The sequence below is a fragment of the Talpa europaea genome (genome assembly GCF_964194135.1).
Source record: "Talpa europaea genome assembly, chromosome: 13".
Taxonomy (NCBI): Eukaryota; Metazoa; Chordata; class Mammalia; order Eulipotyphla; family Talpidae; genus Talpa; species Talpa europaea.
In genome coordinates this window covers 34,575,119-34,600,821 of record NC_140080.1, presented here as the reverse complement: position 1 = coordinate 34,600,821, position 25,703 = coordinate 34,575,119, and the positions used below count along the sequence as shown (strand labels likewise).

The window sequence follows — 25,703 nt, the reverse complement described above, 5'->3', positions numbered from 1 at the left end:
GGGTAGGATAAAGTAGAATGAAAGTACTATAAACTATTAAATGAAAGTAATCAGTTAAATATATATTTGCAATACATCTACCCAACAGAAATGTACCCTCATTAGAAGGTAAGTAATGTTCATTTTATTTCCTCTGAACTTCTAGCTATATAAAAAAAAGTCTTACAATTTTATTTGAACATGTGATTTAAATGGTCTAATTACGTTTAGTAGACATTCATATAGAGAGTTATATGAGATATATAGAGACTTATATGAGATATACCCCTTATAATTCAGTTTTTCTTTCAAATTAATCAGTTAAATATGTTTAGCATTAAGATCATATAAAAGGTTCTGCCAACATTCTTTTCTAAAATACTCTTACTGAGCTTCAATTAATCTTTTTTGAAAAATTATTTTATAGGCATGTTATAAATTAATTTGACCTATTTAAATGAGTTGAACAGGTAACCACAAACTAAAAGGAACATATCTGTGCTGTAATGGGAAGAAAAACACATACAGGAATTTCTAGTGGTACAATTTTTAAAAATGAAGTTAGAAATAATGATGTTAATTTTTTTAGAAAGTGTTATATAAAACTACCTGATTACATCAGGACATTTGGCAACATAAATAACCTTTTCTTTTGGCATTTTGTATGGAAGCCCAAAATAAGTGGTTCGCTCATTTCTAATTGTATGTGCCCATCAATCCAGCAGCAGTTCTCCAAGGTGAGAGGTTTAGATGTCACTTCCTACAGAGAACATGAAGTTCATAAGCATTTATATCACCGTGCCTCCAGTATGCAACCCTTCAAAGATTTTATATCAGACAAACTGAGACAGAGACTGAGCAAGAAGGCAGTGTTACTTCATTTGCTTTTACGGAAAATCTTTATCTTACAATGTAGAGAGACATGATTGGAAAAGAGTAGAATTTGAGCTCCCCGAAAAGATAATAAAGAAATGAAGAAAGCTAGAAGGAAAAAAAAGAAAGAGAAAAATGCCTATAGGATAGTACTAAGTTTTTCAACTCAGGGAAATCTTGGTAGAGGAAACAAGGTTTTGACTTTTCTCACACCAAAAAAAAAAAAATGCAATATCTATGATCTGGCATGTGATTGCAGGAATTCCTGGATATACTTACTGTGCCTCCTCAAATGCTTACAGTTTTTAAAAATATTAAAATAAATGAAGATGATCTGTAAGTGCAAGATTATTTGTGATAAATGTTTCTTACAAATGGGCACCTACGCTAATATTCAATGAGTGCCTGAATATTTTTAAACTTTAAAAATATACAAATAGGGGCCTCCCCTGGTGGCACAGCGGTTGAGCGCTGGGCTGCGAAGCTGCCTGCAGCCTCTGCAGCGCCAGTTCGATCCCCGGCCTTCGGTAAGGGTCCCACATGGCGCTAGACCTCTCCTGCCACCGGCTGCTCCCCTTAGCAGTGTGTTTCCTGCCACCGGCTGCTCCCCTTAGCAGTGTGTTTCGTCATTCTGCCTGCTCTGTTCTCCGCTCTGGCTCTGGCTCTGGTGAATTCTCTTACCCTCCCGCGCTTCTGACTGTACCCAGTGCTTGTATAAATAAATAAATAAATAAATAAATAAATAAATAAATAAATAAATAAATCTTTAAAAAAATATACAAATAGGAAATGAAAATTTACTTTTCAATCTTAGCAGATTTGAACAGCTAGGTTACTGTTTACTTATTTGGTAAGAAACCAAGATGACTGCCTCTGTTGTTAATCTAAGCTTGACAAGATAGCTGCAAGTTAATGACATTCTTTTGGAGTTACAGAGCAAATTATGAACCAAGAATGTTGAAAAAATATAATCAGCAAAAAGTAAACATTGTGAAGATAAGACAGTGGTTAGTTCTGAATTTTTAAGATATGATACTAGATAAAAAAAATGAAAAACTATGCCTGAAATAAACTGATAGAATATTACAGAAGATGCAAATATGAAACTCACCAGAGTTAGCTTTTCAGGATGTGAAGTCAAATCATGCTCACTCTGAAGTGGAATTAAGGCCCCAGAAGAATCACCACAAACCATGTCTTGAGTAGATTGCAAGGGCTCACTACATTTTAGGAAATTAAACTCTGTCTTTCCAGTGTGGGCAACGCACAAATTGTAGGTATAAGGCAAAGTCCCTTCCATGTAGTTGGGGGGAACCACTGATGGTCCAGACTTGACACAGAGACCAGGCCTAAAGCAGCCCCAGGCAGAGGGGCTGGAGGAGTGTCGCAGGCGCAGGGCAATGGCCAGAATCACCGCCAGGAGGAAGAGCACAGAGATCAAGGCCAAGGCCAGCACCAGGTAAAACTGCAGCTCAGCCTGGGGGTCAGAGGGCTCAGGCTGGTCACTGAGGTCTGGCAGGGCCTCCTGCAGGCTGTCAGCGAAGACCAGGTGCAGCGTGGCGGTGGCCGAGAGCGCAGGCTGGCCCCCGTCGCGCACGGCCACCAGCAGGCGCTGTCTGGCCGCGTCCCTGTCGCCCAGCGCCCGCGCGGTGCGCACCTCGCCTGTCCGCAGCCCCAGGCTGAAGAGGCCCGGCTCGCTGGCCTGCAGCACGTGGTAGGACAGCCAGGCGTTGTGTCCAGAGTCAGCGTCCACCGCCACCACCTTGGTGACCAGGTAGCCGGGCTGCGCGGCGCGCGGCACCGTGTCGAAGAGTGCAGAGCCGTCGGGCCCCAGCGCGGGGTACAGCACCCGGGGCGCGTTGTCGTTGCGGTCGCCCACCAGCACGCGCAGGCTGGCGTTGGCGCTCAGCGGGGGCGCGCCCTGGTCGCGCGCCTGCACAGTCAGCTCGAAGGTGCGCAGCTGCTCGTGGTCGAAGGCGCGCTGCGCGAACACCACCCCGCTCTGCGCGTTCACCGACACGTAGGACGACAGCGCCTGGGGGCCCAGGTCGCTGCCCACGATGGAGTAGGACACGCGGCCGTTGGGTCCCAGATCCGGATCCAAGGCACTGACCTGGGCTATAGAGGTACCTGGAGGGTTGTTCTCTGCCACGTGGACCAAGTAGGAGGCCTGCTGGAAAACTGGGGCATTGTCATTGACATCCGTGATGTGCACGGTGATGGTAGTGTTGGAGGAGAGGGGAGGCTTGCCCCTGTCAGTGGCTGTAATGGTGACGTTGTATTCCTGGGTCTGCTCTCGGTCTAGGGCCCCATCTGTCACCAGCTTGTAGTAATTATTACTAGAAGAATAAATCTTGAAAGGAACCCCACTTCCTATATTACACCTGACTTTTCCATTTTCTCCAAAATCCAGGTCACGTGTTTTGAAGAGGGCAATAACCATTCCTGGAAGGGAATCCTCCAAGATCTCTTCAGAGAGAGAAGTGATGATTATTTCTGGCCCGTTATCATTTTCATCTAAAATTTCTATGATTACTTTACATTGGGTAGAGAGGCCACCTCCGTCCTTTGCCTCCACTTCCATGGTGTATCTTTCTGTGTCCTCAAAATCCAATGACTGATTATTCCTAATCACACCCGTTTTCTCATCCAGGGAGAACATGTGCCTGGTACTCTGCGCAGTGCTCCTGAAGCAGTAGTTTATTTCAGCATTGACTCCCTCGTCCCGGTCCGTGGCTGCCACCTGCAACACCGAGGAGCCAGGGGGCAGATTTTCACTAATACTGATTCTGTATTCATCTTTGTTGAACACCGGGGGATTATCATTGGTGTCCCTGACAGTGATTTCTATTTGAGCCGTGGCACTTCGTGGCGGGTGGCCTCCGTCCAAGGCAGTCACTATCAAGCGATGACATTGCTGCTCTTCCCGGTCTAGGGATTTCTCCAAAGCTAACTCTGGGTATTTGCCACCATCTGAATTAACTTTAACCATTAATGAGAAATAAGGGTTAGAATTTATCTGATAATCACTAATTGAATTTATGTTTATATCGGGGTCAGTGGCAGGGTCCAGGGATATACGTGCTCCTGGGGATGCAGATTCAACAATTTCTAAATGTATTTCGTTTTTATCGAACTGAGGTGCATGGTCATTAATATCCTCAACAACCACAAGGATATGAAAAATATTTAAAGGATTTTCCACCACGGCTTCCAACTGCAACTCACATCTTCTTCTCTCTTTGCATATCTGCTCTCGGTCTATTCGGTCCTTCACGAGTAAGTCCCCGCTCTCCGCGTCTACTTGGAAGAGCAGCTTCTCAGCGCTAACGCGCAGCTTCCGAGCTGTCACGTCCAGGACACTGAGCCCTAGGTCCTTGGCGAGGTTCCCCACCACCGAGCCCTGAGCCAGCTCCTCGGGAATGGAGTAGCGGATCGGCTCGCCGAGCGCGGAGTAGAACAAAGACAGCAGGAAGGCGAACAGTACCTGCCGCCGCCCGGCCGGGCGCCTCCGCGCGCAGCTCCCTCCCATCGCGCGCTCTAGTTTTCCCTGGGCTGGGTCTTTTCGGGAAGCCGAAGAAACTGCAGTCCACAGTGTCGCTAGAAGACCACTCGCCCGAGAACTGGGGGAGAGCTAGGAATCCAAGCGTGCTGGCGCGAGAGAGTGCGCGGCCAGGAATTCCGGCGTGTAAGCGGGTTTAGTTCTTTCTCTGCCGGTGGCTGCGCAGGAAATCCCAGGCTAGAGGCTGAGGGATCGCGGGCGTCCGCGCTGGCCCTGCACTGGCCGACAGCGGCGCCCAGAGGCCAGATGTGGCGTCGCAGGCTAACATTTCATTTTGAATCCAATTTATCGCCATGAATAGTATTAAGTGGATGCCTATATACTTGTTGTTCTCCAGAAATTTATGATGAAAATTTCAAGAATGCACAAAATAGGGATTATTATTGAATCTTGATGTAACCATTACCCAACTGCAAAAATGACCAAAACACGGCCATCTTTATTAAATACACATTGTACTCCCTCATAATTTTGAAATAAATCCAAGATATTCTAATTAACTCTCTTTTTAAGATGAATAATTAAGATGAGCACGAATTTTCCTTTAAGCTAATTATGTCGTGTAGTTAGTTACCAATATACAATCCTACTTAGTTTAAGAAAATGAGAATTTGAAATATTCTGCACTCTTTCCATGCAGTATGTGTTCTCTTTTTGTTTTTTTATTTTTTTTTAAATATTTATTTATTTATTTATACAAGCACTGGGTACAGTCAGAAGTGCGGGAGGGTGAGAGAATTCACCAGAGCCAGATCGGGGAACAGAACAGGCAGAAGGACCGAAGTACACTGCTGAGGGGAGCAGCGGGCGGCAGGAGAGGTCTGCGCGCATGCGGGACCCTCCTCCGGTGGCCAGGGAGCAGCCGGGGATCGAACCGGCGATGCAGAGGCTGCGGGCAGCTTCGCAACCCAGCGCTCAACCGCTGCGCCACCGGGGAGGCCCTGTGCTCTCTTTTTAAAGGCAAGTGACATTTTTATGGTGGAGAATAGTAATTGCTTACCGTGACATGCAAACCTTCAATATCTATATTTTAATGTTTTTCCCAAATTAACATATTTTAATGTTTGTGAAAGCAAAGTATTACAGATTATGCATTGGAATAGAAATTTTTAAAGTTGTCCTAAATAAAGAGTGCTTTATTTTCCCCTACTAATTTAAGGAGTGGAGTATCTGAAGTAATTACGTCTATATGTCATGGATTTCCAGACATGTAAACCCTTATATCTTATAGGTAATTCAGTCTAACTTTGGGAAATAATTACAACACAAATATAAAATAATTCTCTATTTCCACAGAACTGGGAGAAGTCATCAATGATCATGTTTTAGAATAGATTATGGAGTCAACTTCAATCTTAATTTCAAAGTCTCCTGGAATGTCAGCGATTACTTGAAACTTGACACTGTATCCTATCAAATTAAATAACACTAATTGTTTTCTTTACAGCTAAAGGTGAGAAAAGAGACCCTCCACAGAAGTTCTTAAGTATATTTTCCTAAATCATCTACCACATCTAGATTTATTTCTAGTTTGAAAGGTTGGAGAATAGAGCCATAAATAACAAGGAGTTGGGGGAAAATTTATTTCCCTTGTTTTGTACTCTGTCTTATAATCCCTCTTGACCAGAAAGCATAAACTTTTCAAATATTAATAATTTGACATTATGTACAAGGAAATTAAAGTCTTTGAGGAGATAAGCACTAAGGATGTCAAAATTTTCTCATTGAATGAATTAAAAATGCTTTAGTAGGTTTGGAAATGATGATAACCAAAGTTTGAAGCTTTATCAGAAATGATCTTTAAGTGCAGCCTCTACAAATCTGTGATCTGAAAATCAGCCCTTCGATGGGGGCTGGCCTGTCATGTAAACAGAAGGCAAAGAGAGTGAATGTGGGCTCTTGGTTGTTTCCCCAAGAATATTTTTGCTTTTCTCATTAGCTTATCTTTACAAAATTAGTGTCAGCTATAGGAATGTTTTCAAAGTAAGATTGTCACAATGAGGCATTGGAAATAACTATAATAACACATTTCAGACTGGAAAGCCAGCCATAAGAATCAGTAATGATCCACAGTAACCGATCAGGACCCTCACCCAAAGAGCCGAGTCAATGACCATGACAGTACCCTCATGAAGAAGTGTTCCAATGACCATTGGTTAATTATGAGAAAGTGAAAGTTATATCATCCATGTAACCAATATATGACTCCTATAGATGTTACAGCAAAACTTAGACCCAGTGGAAACTTATGGTGAGAAGTTAATAACTACTACTTCCATCTTAAGTGCAAACACTTAAAGAAAAAATCAATTGCAATAGAAATTAAAGGAAAAATTGAACTCACAGGAACCAAAGGGGTGTCTTCTATAGGAAACCTGGAATCATCTGAAATGCACAAGGGCTCGCTTTTCTCACAGCTCTCCTGGCTGATGAGCGTGTCCACATAGTTGGGCTGCGGGAAGATCAGGTGACTCTTCCTTGAGTCTGCGGTGAGGGAGACCTCATGCGAATAGGTCTGCAGGAAAGCCTGCACCCCATCCACGCCCACAAAGTGTGAGGTGGGCAAGCCAGCCAATCCAACTCCTGCAGCCTGGATCAAACGAGAGGTGTGCCAGCGCCTGAGCCTGAGCGCCAGCAGCATGATGACAAAGGCGAGAAAGACGCAGGAGACCACGGCCACTGCCACCACCAGGTACAAGGTAAGGTCAGAATCCTCAGAGTCCACGGGGGTGCTGATGTTGCCCAGGTCAGCCAGGACATCTGGGATACTGTTGGCCACGGCCACGGTAAGTGTGACAGTGGCCGAGAGTGGGGGCTGGCCGTGGTCCTGGACCACCACCACCAGGCTCTGCTTGAGCGCATCTCTGTCCAGCAGGGCCCGCGCGGTGCGCACCTCGCCCGTGTGCAGCCCCACTGAGAAAAGCCCTGGCTCGCTGGCCTTGAGCAGGTGGTAGGACAGCCAGGCGTTCTGGCCTGAGTCTCTGTCCACTGCCACCACCTTGGTCACCAGGTAGCCAGGCTCCGCAGAGCGGGGTGCCAGCTCCACGCCTGTGGAACCATCTGTGGGGAAGGCAGGGTACAGGATCTCTGGTGTGTTGTCATTTTGGTCAAGCACGAATAGGTTCAGTGACACATTGCTGCTGAGTGGAGGGTCCCCACTGTCTCTTGCCCACACCTGCATTTGAAGATCCCTAAACTGCTCGTAGTCGAAGGAGCAAAGAGCATATAGCACTCCAGTATTAGAGTTGATGGAGACATAGGAGGAGAGAGGTGCCCCCATGACGGTGTCATCAGTCAAGGAATAAATAACCCTGGCATTCTCATTGCTATCAGGGTCATGGGCTGTCACTGAGAAGATGGAGGTGCCCCTCAAGTTGTTCTCAGGAAGATAGACTGAGTAGGAGGCTTGAGAGAAAGAGGGTGGATTGTCGTTTATGTCAACCACCTGCAGGCTGATGTGAATTTCTGTTGACAGGGGTGGTGTTCCTCTGTCAGTTGCAGTCATTGTGATGTTATATTCAGAGGTTTTTTCTCGGTCAAGAATTTGAGTTGTCAACAACCTATAATAATCTTCTATTGACTTTTCTATTCGAAAAGGTAGAATGTCCTGGATGGAACAGACAACTTGACCATTTTTCTCAGAGTCTTGGTCATGAGCATTGAAGAGAGCAATTACTGTTCCCTGAGGAGCATCTTCGCTCACAGGGCTAAACAGAGATGTAATGGTCACTTCAGGTCTGTTGTCATTTACATCTTCCACTGAAATGAGCACTTTGGTCCTCCCCTTCAAACCCCCACCATCTTCAGCTTGTATTTCCATTTCATAAAATGCACATTCCTCATAATCTAGACTCCCCGTGGTTGATATTTCCCCAGTATCTCCATTAAGCTGGAACAACGGAGACTGTTTTTCACTAATCTTCCAGAATTTATATGCCACTGCTCCATTGGCTCCCTCATCCGGGTCGCTGGCTTTTACAGTAAGCAGCCTGGTGCCTGGGGGCACGTTCTCTGGGACTTTCGCTCGGTAAATCGGTTGCGCAAAAGCCGGGGCATTGTCATTCGTATCCAACACTGTCACTTGGATGCGCACTGTGCTGGAGCGACGGGGGTCGCCGCCATCAAAGGCGATGAGGACCAAGTTGTGAGCAGCCTCCTCCTCTCGGTCCAGGGTGTGCTCCAGCACCAGCTCTGGGCTTATAGATCCTTGGTGGTCTCCAGCTTGCGCGTACAAGGAGAAGTGGCGGTTGGGGCTGAGCTGGTAGCTCTGGAGGGAATTCATGCCCACATCCGGGTCCACAGCCTCTGGGAGTGGGTATCTTGTTCCAGGGGCAGCAATTTCGTTAATTTTTACTTCAAGAATTTCTGCCTGAAATTTGGGGGCATTGTCATTCATATCAGTTATTTCTACTTCTATTCCGTAAAGTTGTACTCTGTCCTCAACTAGGACTTTAAAGTTCACCACACATCTCAAGCTCTGAGCGCAGAGCTCCTCCCTGTCTATCCTTCCCGCGGTGACCAAGCTGCCACTTTGGGAGTTCAGAGCAAAGAGTTGAGTCCTACCTCTGGAGATGATGCGGACTCTCTGCTTCGCCAGCTCCTGGGGCTCCAGTCCCAGATCCTTGGAGATATTCCCCACTATATAGCCCTTTGCTGTCTCTTCAGGCACTGAGTAGTGGATCTGGCTGGCCCTGGTCTCCCACAGCCTCTCCAGGAAAAGGCACAGCAGGACCAGACCTCTGTGCTGCCGGCGATTCACTGGAACGGCCATTGTAGCGTCACTATGGGATTTTTTTCCAGAACGCTTTCTGTCTCGCTGGCTCCTTAGGTTCCTTTTCCCTCCAGCAAAATATGGTGATCCTTTTTCTTAAGAGAACCCGCAGTGCCCCGCATTAAGAGGCTGAGTTTTGATGCAGCCCGGGAGTCGGCTTGTGGGATCTGCGGTGCTTTGTGTAATTGCAGATCCTAACATCCAAACGGAGCGGGATTGAGCTTTTCTTAGAGTTGGTGAACAGCGGCGCTCAGAGTCCTAAGCAGTTACTACACCCACTGAGATACGCAATTCTTGATTATGGGTGATTGAATGAAGAGGAAAACACTTCTGTCTTCTAACGTGATTTTAGATTTCTCTAATTGTTTCCTGCATTCATATAGCAAAAGCAGTTTCCATTTGTGAACATCTTTGTTGGAAAAGGTATGGAATGAAGTTTCTGTTAAGCGTATTACATTCCTCTCCCACTGTTACTTTTTTTTTTATTTTTTTTTTAATTTTTCTAGAGGCATGTCTTATTTATTTATTTATTATTTGTTTGTTTGTTTGGTTTATACATGCACTGGGTACAGTCAGAAGCGCGGGAGGGTGAGAGAATTCACCAGAGCCAGAGCGGGGAGCAGAACAGGCAGAAGGACCGAAGTACACTGCTGAGGGGAGCAGCGGGCGGCAGGAGAGGTCTGCGCGCCATGCGGGACCCTCCTCCGGTGGCCGGGGAGCAGCCGGGGATAGAACTGGCGCCACAGAGGCCGCAAGCAGCTTCGCAACCCAGCGCTCAACCGCTGCGCCACCGGGGAGGCCCCCACTGTTACTTTTTTTACTATCAAATTAATTTAATCTTACGGACTTTTGCTCATTTTCTCTCTAGGCATGTAAATGACTCTCATTTCTTTGTCAAAGTGTTTCAGATTTTTTTCTATATGTAATTACTATTTACAACGTGCAACCCTCTTTGGAAATGCATTAATATATTTCTAAATTATATACATGTGTGCTTATGTATGCATATTACATAGTTTTAATAAATTAATATTTATGGTTATTCATTGAATTTATTTTATAAGATTAATTAGTATTGATAGTGAAATTCCTGGAGTATGGTTTTCTTAAAATTTTGTTTACAAAAATAATTTAAAAATTAGGCAATAAGAATACATTTTCTCATCTACTATTGCTAATTTTTAAAAGAATTTTAAAAAAATTTTACATATTTGTGATTATTAAACTTTCATATATTAGTTTATAAGTTTTTATGCGAATAATGTATTTGCAAAGTATGGCATTTGGAAAGTTCAAATGAACAAACTGTACATTGAAAAGTAGGTTTCCATTTCAAACCTTCCATCAAGAAATTATACAACTTTAAGATAGTTTTAAAACTTATTTTGGGGCCCCCCTGGGTGCAAGGAGTTAAGACTCAACCTATCAAGCTATCCACAGCCACTGCAGCATGAGTTTGATCCCAGTCCAGGGAGCTATCCACATGGCGCAGCAGGCCTCCTCTGTCTCTCCCACTGCTCCCCTCGGCAGTGTATTTCAGTCAATCTGCCCATTCTGTTCCCCACTCTCTCTGGTGAATATTCTCTCACCCCCCACACCTCTGACCTGTACCCCAGTTCTTGTATGAATAAATAAATAAATCTTTTAAAAAACCTTATTCTGATGGTCACTAAAACTTATGCAATAATTTTGGAAAAGGAACACAAGCTGTAGAAGAAATTATTGCCACTAAAAATTAGGTGCAGTTATAAGACATTTCAACCGTTTGTAAACAATTCACTTAAGCACTTCCAAAGGGAAACCAAGCAAAAAACTGATACTTATGTAATGCCATGCAATTAGTAGTTTTGTCTTGTAATGGGGAATTCAGGATTCTCCTTCCCTCTAAAGGATGACAAGGATGATGAGAAAACCTGTAGTCACTAATGTTTAGAGCTCCAAATCATAAGACAAATCCAGTGACTTTCCTCTCATTCTTCATTAAAAATATAGGTCCCGAATGAAAGCAAGTGGAAGTGGCATTGGTGTTCATTTCCTATTACCAAGTCTCTTCTGGTAACTATAAAGAATAGGAGAATGGTACATTCAAGAAAACTTGAAGGAACTTCATGATTTGACATTCTGATGAGACCACTGAGTGGCTCACTCACTCACACACACAACACACAGATTATTTTTTCTAATTATTTTAAGAGATTCAGAGAATCACAAATAGGTAGATATAAGAAATTAGACATTGGGCCTCCCTGATGGCACAGGGGTTAAAGATATAACACTATCAAGCTATCTGCAGCCACTGCAGCACGAATTCAATCCCTGGCCAGGGAACTACCCACATGGTGCAGCAGACCTCTCCTGTCTTGCCTGCTGCTCCCCTCAGCAGTGTATTTCAGTCAGTCGGCCTGTTCTGCTCTCTACTCTGTCTAGTGAATCCTCACACCTCCCATACCTGTAGCCTACACCCCAGTTCTTCTATGCATAAATGCATCTTAAAAAAAAAAACAGAAATTAGACATGATAAATAAACACAAGAAAGGGATAGAAATGGCATTAGTGATAACAGTGAATGTAAATACCTAGTAGTAATTTCTTTGTTCTGATATATTAATTTAATGCTTATGTACACGCAAAAATTTAAATAATGAAACCATTAAAGAGTAAATTTCACTATCACTGAAAAAAGGTAAGAAATTGGTAGAATACCTTTGTAAGAACAGGCTCTCACCACTTTGAAAATCCAAACATGGTAGGATAACTATTTTATGTCATGTAACTAACTGCTCTTAATTCACCGCTCTCCATGAAGAAAGGAATTACTATTTTCTGATAAGCTTTAATATGTCTAAGACAACTTACTTGGAAATGTAACATGTTTCATATAAATATGGAATTGGGAAGATGATGAAAAAGGGTCCACACATAAGTGAAACTTACCTCCATTAGAGTCTCAGGATGGGAAGTCGACTCGCTGGCATTACAAAGTGGAAATAAGGCCGCAGGTGAATCACCACAAAGTATATCCTGTCCTGAACTCAACTGCTCATTACATTTTAGAAAATTAAACTCTGTCTTTCCAGTGTGGGCAACGCACAAATTGTAGGAATAAGGCAAAGTCCCTTCCATGTAGTTGGGGGGAACCACTGATGGTCCAGACTTGACACAGAGACCAGGGCTAAAGCAGCCCCAGGCAGAGGGGCTGGAGGAGTGTCGCAGGCGCAGGGCAATGGCCAGAATCACCGCCAGGAGGAAGAGCACAGAGATCAAGGCCAAGGCCAGCACCAAGTAAAACTGCAGCTCAGCCTGGGGGTCAGAGGGCTCAGGCTGGTCACTGAGGTCTGGCAGGGCCTCCTGCAGGCTGTCAGCGAAGACCAGGTGCAGCGTGGCGGTGGCCGAGAGCGCAGGCTGGCCCCCGTCGCGCACGGCCACCAGCAGGCGCTGTCTGGCCGCGTCCCTGTCGCCCAGCGCCCGCGCGGTGCGCACCTCGCCTGTCCGCAGCCCCAGGCTGAAGAGGCCCGGCTCGCTGGCCTGCAGCACGTGGTAGGACAGCCAGGCGTTGTGTCCAGAGTCAGCGTCCACCGCCACCACCTTGGTGACCAGGTAGCCGGGCTGCGCGGCGCGCGGCACCGTGTCGAAGAGCGCAGAGCCGTCGGGCCCCAGCGCGGGGTACAGCACCCGGGGCGCGTTGTCGTTGCGGTCGCCCACCAGCACGCGCAGGCTGGCGTTGGCGCTCAGCGGGGGCGCGCCCTGGTCGCGCGCCTGCACAGTCAGCTCGAAGGTGCGCAGCTGCTCGTGGTCGAAGGCGCGCTGCGCGAACACCACCCCGCTCTGCGCGTTCACCGACACGTAGGACGACAGCGCCTGGGGGCCCAGGTCGCTGCCCACGATGGAGTAGGAGACATGGCCATTCTGTCCCAGATCCCTATCGGAGGCACTGACTTGGGCGATAGATGCTCCAGGAGAGTTATTCTCCATCACGTGGACCAAGTAAAAGGCCTGCTGGAAAACTGGGGCATTGTCATTGACGTCAGTGATGTGCAAAGTGACACTTTTGCTGGAGGAGAGGGGTGGCTTACCCCTGTCTGTGGCTATGATGGTGATATTATACTCTGGGGTCTGCTCTCGGTCCAGAGTCCCTTCTACTACCAACTTATATGAATTTTTGGATGAAGAGATTATCTGAAAAGGGACTTCACCCTCTAATCGACAGTTTACCTCCCCGTTTTCTCCAGCATCTTGGTCGTGTGTTTTGATCAAAGCAATTATTGTTCCCGACACTGCGTTTTCCACAATCATTTCAAGTAGAGAATGGAATGTAATTTCTGGGCTGTTGTCATTTTCATCTTGAATGCTAATTTCAACTGTACACTGTGCAACCAGTCCTCCGCCATCCCTGCCTTCCACCACGAGAGAATATTCCTTAATTTCTTCGAAATCTATTGTCCTTAGAGTTGTAATTACCCCACTTTTTGAATTCAAACCAAAGGTGTGCCTGGTTCTGTGGAAGGAGTAAGTGATTTCCGAGTTGATGCCCTCATCCTTGTCGGTGGCTGACACTTGCATGACCGTGGTACCTGGGAGCACGTTTTCTGGAAGACTGACTCTGTATACTTCCTGGTTGAATACAGGGGCGTTATCATTGGCATCGGTGACCTGGATCTGCAGCTCAGTGGTGCCACTTAGGGGTGGTTCACCACCATCCAAGGCAGTCAGGACTAAATGATAGTAACTCTGTTGTTCCCTATCTAAGGGTTTCTCCAATACCAGTTCTGGGTATTTACTACCATCTTGTTTCTTCTTATTGATCAACGAGAAACTAGGACTAAGAGAAAGTTTATAATTCTGCAGAGAGTTTAAGCCTATATCGGCATCTTCTGCTACTTCTAATATAAATCGCGTGCCTGGCAGTGTAGACTCACTTATTTGCAGCTCAAAGGAATTTTGTGTGAATTTTGGCGTGTGGTCATTGATATCCTCGATCTCCACGTTCACGTGGTAAAAATTTAACGGATTTTCAGCAACAGCCTCAAACTCCAGAGCGCACGCTGGCTGCTTCCCGCAAATCTGCTCGCGGTCCAGCCGGCTGCTCACGAGCAGCTCCCCGCTCTCTGCGCTCACAGTGAAGTAAGGCTTCTCCGGACTGACGCGCAGCTTTCGAGTCGGTAACTCTTGGACACTGAGTCCCAGGTCCTTGGCGAGGTTCCCCACCACCGAGCCCTGGGGCAGTTCCTCGGGAATCCTGTAGCCGACCGGCTCAGAGAGCGCCCGACAGAACAAAGACAGCAGCAAGGGGAAGAGCGCCGGCCGCCGCTCAGCCCAGCTCTTCTCCCCAGCGCCTCTCCCCAGCCCGCCTGCTCCCCTCATCCCGCTCACCTGCCTGGAGACTCCAGAGTACAAGGAACCCCTGTAGCAGGTGTCCGGAGCCCCGAACAGGCTTCCTCTCCTACGTGGGGGTCAGGCTCGCTTCTTTTCCAGAGGAGGCAGCGGCGGAAAGACTCGCGCTGGCGTCTCAGAGGGAGACAGCTCTGCGGCTGTGCGCCGAGATCGCCCGCGCCAAGCTGCTCGCTTTGGCCAACAGCGGCGCCCAGAGCCCGCGCTAGCAAACTGCAGCCTCTGCTGCTTTGGTTTAAGGAGCTGCAATCATAATTCTGTGTCTAGCAGAGCAAGCCATGTTTTTATATTAATATATTTAATCTTAAATTATAAAACCTTCCTTCCTCAAGGTATTATTTTCTTGTTTCCAACTATTAGGAATATCATGTCGGTTTTCTTACACAAACCTACATATATTGTTGCATTCATTTCACTGTTCCACAAACATACATTGTGCTAAGTACTCAATGTGACAATGGAAAAGATAAACACAGAAAGTTTGTTTTTCGCTTATCTACTGACTTCACATGTTCATTTGTCTTTTTATGAATGTTATATTATTTTAAACTTCTTTAATTGATTCCCATGTTTTCCCAACATTTCTACTTAACCAATGCTATTTCATATCACATATATTAGAGACATCAGCGCTGTTGAAAATTGTTTTGTTTGGCTGCACAATTTTGTACCAATCTGCAAACATTTATTCCCCCGGATAATATCAATGACAGTAATTTCCTTTTACTCCCTGACAACTTCTCAACTACAGTTTTTTAAAAAAGATTTATTTATTTAGGCATACAAGAGCTGGGATACAGGTCAGAGATGTGGGGGGGGGGTGAGAGGACCCACCAGAGACAGAGCGGGGAACAGAACAAGCAGATCGACTGAAATACACTGCTGAGGGGAGCAGTGGGTGAGACAGGAGAGGTCTGCAGCGCCATGTGGGTTGCTCCCTGACCGCTGGGGATCAAACTCATGCTGCAGAGGCCCCGAATTGCCCCATAGTGTGGGGCTTAACCCCTTGCACCACCAGGGAGGCCCTACTACAGTTTTCTTAATGAATACTTTGAAGTTGTATTTACTGTACTCACTTCATATGTCAAATTTACTGGCTTATGTCATTCCCAATATAGTACAGAAGTTAACTCTTAAAAGTTACTAGAAAATTGTCTGTTCTTCAATACAAAGTAGCAAAGGGGTCATTCCAGTAGATTACATTACTTCGTTATTTATGTACCTGTTATTCTGAGTAATGATTTTGAAATAGGAATGTGAGCAGTGATAAGTTTATTTCCATAAATTTACTGAATAGTTTTAGTCAGACATTTGTTTTAATTCTATTACTCCATTTGTTAAAATTGTTTTTGACAAATTAGCGAATGTTTTGAAAAGAGTAAGAATTTTCTTTTCTATCAGAGCTCTTAAAAATTGCAAAGTATCAATAGTACAGTTAGCCTCTTGAAAGACAGCATCCAAACACTAAAGAAAATATGAAGTGACTTGCACCCATTGTTATGTAAATACAAGGGAATACTACACAATTCTTGGGAAACATCCTTTATTACTAACAAATGATTTATCATGTTTCCCACTTCTATCTGATGACAAATCAGTGATTAACTTTATTATAATGCTTTAACAAGGACTACAGAAGACATATAGTCCACACAGAATCATTTCTAATGGATCAGTTTAGAATTTGTGTAAATGAAATGTCTTCTTAAAACCAACACCCTCAATCTCTTATCATGAAAACACAGCACATTTCATAGCTGCAAAGCAACATATTGGAACTCTACTGAAACATGTTCTTCTGTGTTTACAACAACCAATTCAACAGTTTCAAATAACATTTTATCTCAAAACTCATTTTGTTGTTTTTGGTATTCTGGAGGGGGCAATAGTCATTTTAACCTTTAGATTCCATGTCTTCATTGGAATGAGCTCTGGGTAACTGCTGATACACAAACTCAACATTCATGGACCAGTTCCACCAGGATACACCCTTTAAAATTTATTTTCTCGGGGGCTTCCCTGGTGGCCAAAGGATTAAGATGCAGCACTGTGAAGCTATCTGCAGCCACTGCAGCATGAGTTCGATCCCGGGCCAGGGAGGTGACCCACATGGCACAGCAGACCTCTCCTGTCTTGACTGCTGCTCCCCTCAGCAGTGTATTTCAGTCAATCTTCCTGTTCTGTTCCCCATTCTGTCTCTGGTGAATCATCTCACCCCCCACACCTCTGGTCTGTACCCCAGTTCTTGTATGCATAAATAAATAAATCTTCAAAATATATCTTCTTAAGTATGGTAAGAATTATAAAAATTTTGAAGTGTACTAATGTAGGCACAATGCTCAGAGAAGAGTTTTAAAATGAAGTCTTCTAAAGTCTTTTAGCTTCAAGCCCTAAATGGTCCTAAAAATTCTAAGATGTATCTTAATTTTTTAAAGATTTATTTATTTATTTATGCATACAAGAACTGGGGTGGAGGCCAGAGGTGTGGGGGGTGGTGAGGGATTCACTAGATACAGAGTGGGGAGCAGAACAGGTAGGTCAACTGAAATACAATGCTGAGCGGAGTAACTGGCAAGACAGGAGAGATCTGCTGCACCATGTGGGTCAGCTCCCTGGCTGGGTATCCAGCTCATGCAGCAATGGCTGACAATAGATTGAGAGCACTAAGACTTTAACCCCTGCACCACCAGGAAGGCCCTGTATTTTACTTCTATTGGGCTAATACAAGATTCAGAAGTCTCAATTTTTCTCAGTTCTAAATATCTACCTGTCTGTATGTATATATGAGAGCAAACTTACCATGTAACTTGGGTAACTCCTTAGGTGAATGAGTGTTAAATGATGAGTTATAGTAAACACAAAAGGATTAAAAGGTTGAATCACATTTAAACAGGCTTGTCCAAGTTTTGGAAAACAAACTATATGGTGATTAGAGTTCAAATTTGAGTGTCACCACTAAAACATACCCAAAAGTTTGTGGTATACCTTTCAAAATATTTTAAGCTTTTTTTCACAATATGTTTCAAATAACATACATAAAACTTACAAGACAAAGTTAATGCCCCTCAGGAATAAAGAACTGAACTCACCAGCTTCATCTGTACAGAAGCAGCTTCATCTGTACATTCATGGAAATCTATGGATGTTAACAAGGAATCATTTTTCTCACAGCTCTCCTGGCTGATGAGCGTGTCCGCATAGTTGGGCTGCGGGAAGATCAGATGACTCTTCCTTGAGTCTGCAGTGAGGGAGACCTCATGCGAATAGGTCTGCAGGAAAGCCTGTACTCCTTCAACACCAACGAAGCTTGAGGCCTGTAACCCTACCAACCCTCCACCTGATGTCTGGAGCAGACTTGACTTGTGACACCGCCACAGTCTGAGTGCCAGCAGTGTGATGACAAAGGCAAGGAAGACGCAGGAGACCACGGCTACCGCCACTACCAGGTACAGAGTGAGATCTGAATCATCAGAGTTGATGTGTGTCCTGATACTGTCCATGTCGGCCAGTATGTCTGGGATGCTGTCAGCCATGGCCACAGTGAGCGTGACTGTGGCTGAGAGGGGGGGCTGGCCGTGGTCCTGGACCACTACCACGAGGCTCTGCTTGAGCGCATCTCTGTCCAGCAGGGCCCGCGCAGTGCGCACCTCGCCTGTGTGCAGCCCCACGGAGAAGAGCCCTGGCTCGCTGGCCTTGAGCAGGCGGTAGGACAGCCAGGCGTTCTGGCCTGAGTCTCTGTCCACCGCCACCACCTTGGTCACCAGGTAGCCAGGCTCTGCAGAGCGGGGTGCCAGCTCCACGCCTGTGGAGCCATCTTTGGGGAGGGAAGGGTACAGGATCTCAGGCATGTTGTCATTCTGGTCCAGAATAAACAGGCTTAGTGACACATTGCTACTGAGTGGAGGATCCCCGCTATCGCTGGCTGTCACCAGCAGCTTCAAGACTCGGACCTGCTCGTAGTCAAAGGAGCGCAGTGCATACAGCACACCGGTGTCAGAGTTGATGGAGACACAGGAGGAGAGAGATGCCTCCATGATGGTGTCCTCGGTCAGAGAGTATGTGATCTGGGCGTTGTTGCCACTGTCAGGGTCATGGGCAGTCACTGAGAAGATGGAAGCACCTCTGAGGTTGTTCTCTGGGATATAGGCTGAGTAGGAGGCATGAGTGAAAGAAGGTGGATTGTCATTAGTGTCTGCCACATGCAGAGTGATATACGTTTCAGTAGACAGAGATGGGGTTCCTAGATCTGAGGCCATCACTGTGATATTGTACAGAGAGATCTTTTCTCTGTCCAAATATTTCCATGTCAGCAACCTATAATAATTATCTATCGACTTTTCTAATTGAAAAGGCATATCATTGCCTATATAACAGACAACTTGACCATTCTTCCCAGAGTCTCTGTCATGCACATTCAAGAAGGCAATTACTGAACCAGGAAGAGTATTTTCCAAGACAGGGCTAAACAGAGATGTAATGGTCACTTCAGGTCTGTTGTCATTTACATCCTCCACTGAAATGAGCACTTTGGTCCTCCCTATAAGTCCCCCCACATCTTCAGCTTGTATTTCCATTTCATAAAATGCACATTCCTCATAATCTAGACTCCCCGAGGTTGATATTTCCCCAGTATCTCCATTAAGCTGGAACAACGGAGACTGTTTTTCACTAATCTTCCAGAATTTATATGCCACTGCTCCATTGGCTCCCTCATCCGGGTCGCTGGCTTTTACAGTAAGCAGCCTGGTGCCTGGGGGCACGTTCTCTGGGACTTTCGCTCGGTAAATCGGTTGCGCAAAAGCCGGGGCATTGTCATTCGTATCCAACACTGTCACTTGGATGCGCACTGTGCTGGAGCGACGGGGGTCGCCGCCATCAAAGGCGATGAGGACCAAGTTGTGAGCAGCCTCCTCCTCTCGGTCCAGGGTGTGCTCCAGCACCAGCTCTGGGCTTATAGATCCTTGGTGGTCTCCAGCTTGCGCGTACAAGGAGAAGTGGCGGTTGGGGCTGAGCTGGTAGCTCTGGAGGGAATTCATGCCCACATCCGGGTCCACAGCCTCTGGGAGTGGGTATCTTGTTCCAGGGGCAGCAATTTCGTTAATTTTTACTTCCAACACTTCGACCTGGAATTTTGGGTTATTATCATTTATATCTATGATTTCTATTACTATTCCAAAGAGTTTCCCTCTATCCTCAACAAGGATGTTAATATTTAAAAGACATCTCAAGCTCTGAGCGCAGAGCTCCTCCCTGTCTATCCTGCCCGCGGTGACCAAGCTGCCGCTTGGCGCGTTCAGAGCAAAGAGCTGCGTCCTACCTCTGGAGACGATGCGGACTCCGTGTCTCGCTAGCTCTTGTGACTCCAATCCCAGGTCCTTGGAGATGTTACCCACAAAGGATCCTTTGTCGCTCTCTTCTGGCACGGAGTAATGAATCTGTCCCCTCCCGATCTTCCAAAGCGTGCTCAGAAGCACGCACAGCAGGGCCAGGCGTCTGTGTCCTCGGAAATAATGGGGCGCGACCATTGTTCCTCCGCTGCGGAATCCACTCAGAATCTTCATTAGGTATATATATATATATTGTTTTGTTTACCTTTTTGACGCAGCTGTGGAGATCATCTTATGGAAAGTTGGGCTGTACCAAATTTAGAGGCGCAGTTTCGCCGCAGCCCAGCAGTTGGTTTGTGGGATCTGCGGTCTTTGTGATGAGCGAGCACTGGATATCCGGGAGGCGTTTGGTTACATTTTCTCCAAGTAGGTGAACAGCGGCGCTTAGAGTCCTAAGCTGTTATTGCACGCACTTAGATAAGCAATGCTGTGTGCTTGATTTCCGAGTGGAAAAAATACTACTTGTTTTTTTAGAGTTTCTTCTGATTTTATTTAATTTGTCTCTGAATCATATTTCAAAAGTAAAAGCCAAGAGGTATTTGTGACGTAGGCTTAAAGTCTTGCAAAGTATTTTTAAATGGGTTAGCATCATATTTAATCACTCAAATTTCTGGATTATATTTTCTCCTTAAAAATACATTATTAAATATTTATTAGTATGTACTTAGCAGTATTGTAAATTTCTTCCATGTCTACTGGCAATTATGTAGGGAATAAGTGTCACTGAAAATTGATTCATTCTTAAACTAAAATAGGCCTACTGGAGATGACAGACTCAGAAGCTGTTCTATTTGGTTTCAACAAACTTATCATTATATTGTTTTCTGTGGAGTTGTTTCTTTTTAGTTTTCTTTTTAAATGCTATTTTAATTACACATTGACTTTTAAATAATATTTTGCAGTTTCGCAGGATAAATCCTTTCAAGTTTTAAAACACCTCAAAGTACCTAAAACTTTGTTTTATCAGATATTATATTGTTTTGCTATTTTAATTAATTACTTATATTTTCTATTTGAATTTAAAATAGTTTAAAGGTACAAATGACTATATCATGAAAAGAAAATCTCCATCCTATTTGCTCACCAATGAAAGATGATTACATTTTAAAGCAGGCTTAATTAACTTTTTAAGGCAGACACATACTTTAAACCTAAATTGACCTTAACATTTTGGTCAAAAGAACCACAAAAGTATGGATACATAGTCATCACTAAAGAGTCAAAGAATGCCAGCACACAAAAAAAGTCACATTGCAGCATTTTGTAGGTGGCTATAGACTGAAGCCGTTGCTAAGGGAAATATAGCAAAAGACTGATACAATGTACCATTGTCTATTGTATATACTAGTATGCACATTAGATTAGCAATTCTATTTAACATTTGAAGACTTGAATATTCAATTTCTCTTTGAGCGACAGTAGAATGACTGGAGACCTCAAGCTATTTTAGTTTAGGAGTACAAAAAGGACAATTCAAAAATTATATTCCAGGAGTGTGTATCAGAGGAGATACAGAGGCAAAAACATTCTCTTTTCTTTGATGGAAGCACTTATAGAATGAACACCAATACTTCAATAATCATGAAAAACCAATATTGCAAATAAGGAGACTATGGCTTTATCTTCTGAGAGTATAATGGACCTAATGCTAAGTTAAAAGTTTTTACATGCGCTCACACGCACACACACATACACACAGTATACTGCAAACCATTTCCATGGGTACATAAATATCCAGATTAAGATACTTCACTCTAGGAGTTTTTGAAACAAAGGAGAGTAAGTATAAGAAAAAACATCAGATTGCTATGGACCCAATTCGGTAAAATCACTTAAGAGAAATACCTAATTTTACTTTAACTTCTTTTGCTTTAAAGGGTTAAATGATTTCCTACTTTTACATTGACAGTATGACCATGTTCAGAGAAAAATCATCATGTATTAAGCTACATAGAAAGAAAATTTTAGGGAAAATCTCATTAGTTTTTATGGGAAAGTCTATGACATTGTCTAATGTTTCCTTTTGTAGATAAAACCACACCCTCATTGCTTTGTAAATCTGGGCATTGAAAGACACTCCCTAAGAGACACAATATTGCTTCTACATCAACCTACCTTGAAAAAAGTCACGGCAGCTTTTTGACTGGCTACCACTTTCTTAACACAACTTATTAGATATGAAGATTGAATATTATCCTGTGAATGAGGGCAACTAGGTAGATCATAAAAAGTAGATTTTCTTAAAAGAAACTCACCTGATGGGAGGTTGACTCGCTGGCATTACAAAGTGGAAATAAGGCCGCAGGTGAATCACCACAAAGTATATCCTGTCCTGAGCTCAACTGCTCATTACATTTTAGAAAATTAAACTCTGTCTTTCCAGTGTGGGCAACGCACAAATTGTAGGAATAAGGCAAAGTCCCTTCCATGTAGTTGGGGGGAACCACTGATGGTCCAGACTTGACACAGAGACCAGGGCTAAAGCAGCCCCAGGCAGAGGGGCTGGAGGAGTGTCGCAGGCGCAGGGCAATGGCCAGAATCACCGCCAGGAGGAAGAGCACAGAGATCAAGGCCAAGGCCAGCACCAAGTAAAACTGCAGCTCAGCCTGGGGGTCAGAGGGCTCAGGCTGGTCACTGAGGTCTGGCAGGGCCTCCTGCAGGCTGTCAGCGAAGACCAGGTGCAGCGTGGCGGTGGCCGAGAGCGCAGGCTGGCCCCCGTCGCGCACGGCCACCAGCAGGCGCTGTCTGGCCGCGTCCCTGTCGCCCAGCGCCCGCGCGGTGCGCACCTCGCCTGTCCGCAGCCCCAGGCTGAAGAGGCCCGGCTCGCTGGCCTGCAGCACGTGGTAGGACAGCCAGGCGTTGTGTCCAGAGTCAGCGTCCACCGCCACCACCTTGGTGACCAGGTAGCCGGGCTGCGCGGCGCGCGGCACCGTGTCGAAGAGCGCAGAGCCGTCGGGCCCCAGCGCGGGGTACAGCACCCTGGGCGCGTTGTCGTTGCGGTCGCCCACCAGCACGCGCAGGCTGGCGTTGGCGCTCAGCGGGGGCGCGCCCTGGTCGCGCGCCTGCACAGTCAGCTCGAAGGTGCGCAGCTGCTCGTGGTCGAAGGCGCGCTGCGCGAACACCACCCCGCTCTGCGCGTTCACGGACACGTAGGACGACAGCGCCTGGGGGCCCAGGTCGCTGCCCACGATGGAGTAGGACACGCGGCCGTTGGGTCCCAGGTCGGGGTCGGAGGCGCTGACTTGGGCGATGGAGATCCCGGGAGGGTTGTTCTCAGCTATATGAACCAGGTAGGAAGCCTGTTGAAAAACCGGCCAGTTGTCGTTCACATCGCCGACGTGCAGGGTGATAATTACAGTGGAGGAGAGGGGTGGTTTGCCTCTGTCAGTGGCAGTAATGGAGAGATTGTACTCTGGGGTCTGCTCGCGGTCTAGAATGCCATCGGTCACTAATTTATACGTGTTTCTTGTTGAACTTAATATTTTAAACGGAACGTTACCTTCTAATTTACAGATAACTTCTCCGTTTTGTCCGGAATCTTTGTCACGTGTTTTAAATAAAGCGATGTGTGTTCTCAGCTTGGTGTCCTCCATAATAATGTCTGGTAGAGACTGGAATATTACTTCTGGTACATTGTCGTTTATGTCTAAGACTTCTATTTCCACCGTGCACTGGGCAATCATTCCTCCACCATCCCTTGCTTCCAAAACTATAGAATATTCTTTAACTTCCTCAAAATCTAATGTATTTAAAATAGTAATTTGCCCGGTATTAGAATTTAGGTCAAAGTGGGTGACCTGGTCTGCCTCCGTGAAAGAAAAAGTGACCTCAGCATTGACACCCTCATCCTGGTCTGTGGCCGTCACACGAAGCACGGCTGTGCCTGGCAATACGTTCTCTGGAATGCCCACTCTGTAGAGTTCTTGACTGAACACTGGAGGGTTGTCGTTGGCATCAGTCACTAAGATCTGTATCTGTGCATTGCTACTTAGGGGTGGATCCCCACCGTCCAAGGCAGTTAAGGTCAAATAGTAGGACTTCTGCTCTTCTCGGTCTAATGGCATTTTCAGGACCAGCTCTGGGTATTTACTACCATCTAATTTCTCTTTATTCACTAGTGAGAAATGATCATTTGGGCTGAGCTGGTAATTCTGTAGCGAATTGGTACCAATATCTGCATCATGAGCGGATCCTAAAATAAATCGCGCTCCGGGTTTTGTGGATTCACTTATTTGCAGCTCAAAGGAATTTTGTGTGAATTTTGGCGTGTGGTCATTGATATCCTCGATCTCCACGTTCACGTGGTAAAAATTTAACGGATTTTCAGCAACAGCCTCAAACTCCAGAGCGCACGCTGGCTGCTTCCCGCAAATCTGCTCGCGGTCCAGCCGGCTGCTCACTAGCAGCTCCCCGCTCTCTGCGCTCACAGTGAAGTAAGGCTTCTCCGGACTGACGCGCAGCTTTCGAGTCGGTAACTCTTGGACACTGAGTCCCAGGTCCTTGGCGAGGTTCCCCACCACCGAGCCCTGGGGCAGTTCCTCGGGAATCCTGTAGCCGACCGGCTCAGAGAGCGCCCGACAGAACAAAGACAGCAGCAAGGGGAAGAGCGCCGGCCGCCGCTCAGCCCAGCTCTTCTCCCCAGCGCCTCTCCCCAGCCCGCCTGCTCCCCTCATCCCGCTCACCTGCCTGGAGACTCCAGAGTACAAGGAACCCCTGTAGCAGGTGTCCGGAGCCCCGAACAGGCTTCCTCTCCTACGTGGGGGTCAGGCTCGCTTCTTTTCCAGAGGAGGCAGCGGCGGAAAGACTCGCGCTGGCGTCTCAGAGGGAGACAGCTCTGCGGCTGTGCGCCGAGATCGCCCGCGCCAAGCTGCTCGCTTTGGCCAACAGCGGCGCCCAGAGCCCGCGCTAGCAAACTGCAGCCTCTGCTGCTTTGGTTTAAGGAGCTGCAATCATCACAGTCTTGTTCCTAACTGTACAAACTATACGGCTAACATTCGATAACCTTTGACTTGTATTAGAAACACCCTTACCCCAAATCAGGGTTTTAGAGAAATCACACAGATTTAATACATAAACACTCATTTTGACATCATCATTCCCCTATTTTCAAATCCGCACTAAAAAAGATAACAATGACATTCTTGACCTAAGTGATTTCAGAGTACAGCAATATTGAATATCTATTAGCAAACTATCGGACAAGTTTTATATTCTTTCCTTGTTTCTTTGCTTTTTGTTTTCTTTATGTTTTGGGTCCTGTACCTTCATGCTGATTTCTGAAAAATTTTCAGAATTCATAGCAATACTGAAGTTGTCGTTAAAAGGGGGCCCAGTTTATTTTATTTTCCCCTCAATTTCCCTAATTTTACTTACCTACAAACCCTTCTCTTCTTCCCCAATACTTTCAGTTATCTGCTACCTTAGCTAAGGAAATTGCATAGCCAGAAAAGAGTTACCCTGTCTCTTTCCTTCTCATTGCACAAATATTATATTTCCCTGGTTACATAAGGTAACATCAAATTCCAGAGTTATCAGGTGAATAATGTTTTTTCTTACAACACAAAATCACCAACCATGGTCTACTGCAAACCTTTAGTGTAGTATTAGGCTTCATGTGTGTAATGAATATGGATCTTGTTGAAGTTTGACACAGGCAGTTCATTGTATGCATCAACCCAGACTTCCAAGCAGAGCTAGCTTTAATAGACGATATGCTTAAAATGGATCAGGAAGCAACTTTGAT

At 45.5% G+C, this 25,703-nt stretch overlaps 3 protein-coding genes across 14 annotated transcripts in view; all 3 read right to left on the bottom strand.

Moving 5' to 3' along the window:
• LOC311182689 (protocadherin gamma-C4) overlaps positions 1-25,703 on the bottom strand; it is a gene marked incomplete at both ends in the record, with an annotated part of 166,678 nt that overhangs the window by 83,575 nt on the left and 57,400 nt on the right. Inside the window, one exon of one of the 12 annotated variants that reach the window (XM_084251691.1) lies at positions 17,672-20,134. The exons of 9 other annotated variants lie outside the window; for them this stretch is intronic. In XM_084251691.1, the coding sequence (XP_084107817.1) occupies positions 17,672-20,134 (2,463 nt within the window). Of the gene's footprint in view, positions 1-1,963; positions 4,385-17,671; positions 20,135-25,703 lie in introns of those variants that run through there. 2 more of the 12 variants (XM_084251702.1, XM_084251694.1) reach the window with 2 other exon arrangements.
• LOC311182829 (protocadherin gamma-A4-like) lies at positions 6,684-14,546 on the bottom strand (the record flags this gene model as incomplete). Its single annotated transcript, XM_084251961.1, is given in 3 exon segments — positions 6,684-9,197; positions 9,199-9,280; positions 12,277-14,546. Coding segments are annotated over 3 exon segments (4,866 nt in total).
• Positions 22,201-24,633, bottom strand: LOC311182828 (protocadherin gamma-B4-like; the record flags this gene model as incomplete). The annotated part of the gene is made up of 1 exon (XM_084251960.1): positions 22,201-24,633. The coding sequence occupies one exon, from the start codon at positions 24,631-24,633 to the stop codon at positions 22,201-22,203; it is 2,433 nt and encodes an 810-aa protein (XP_084108086.1).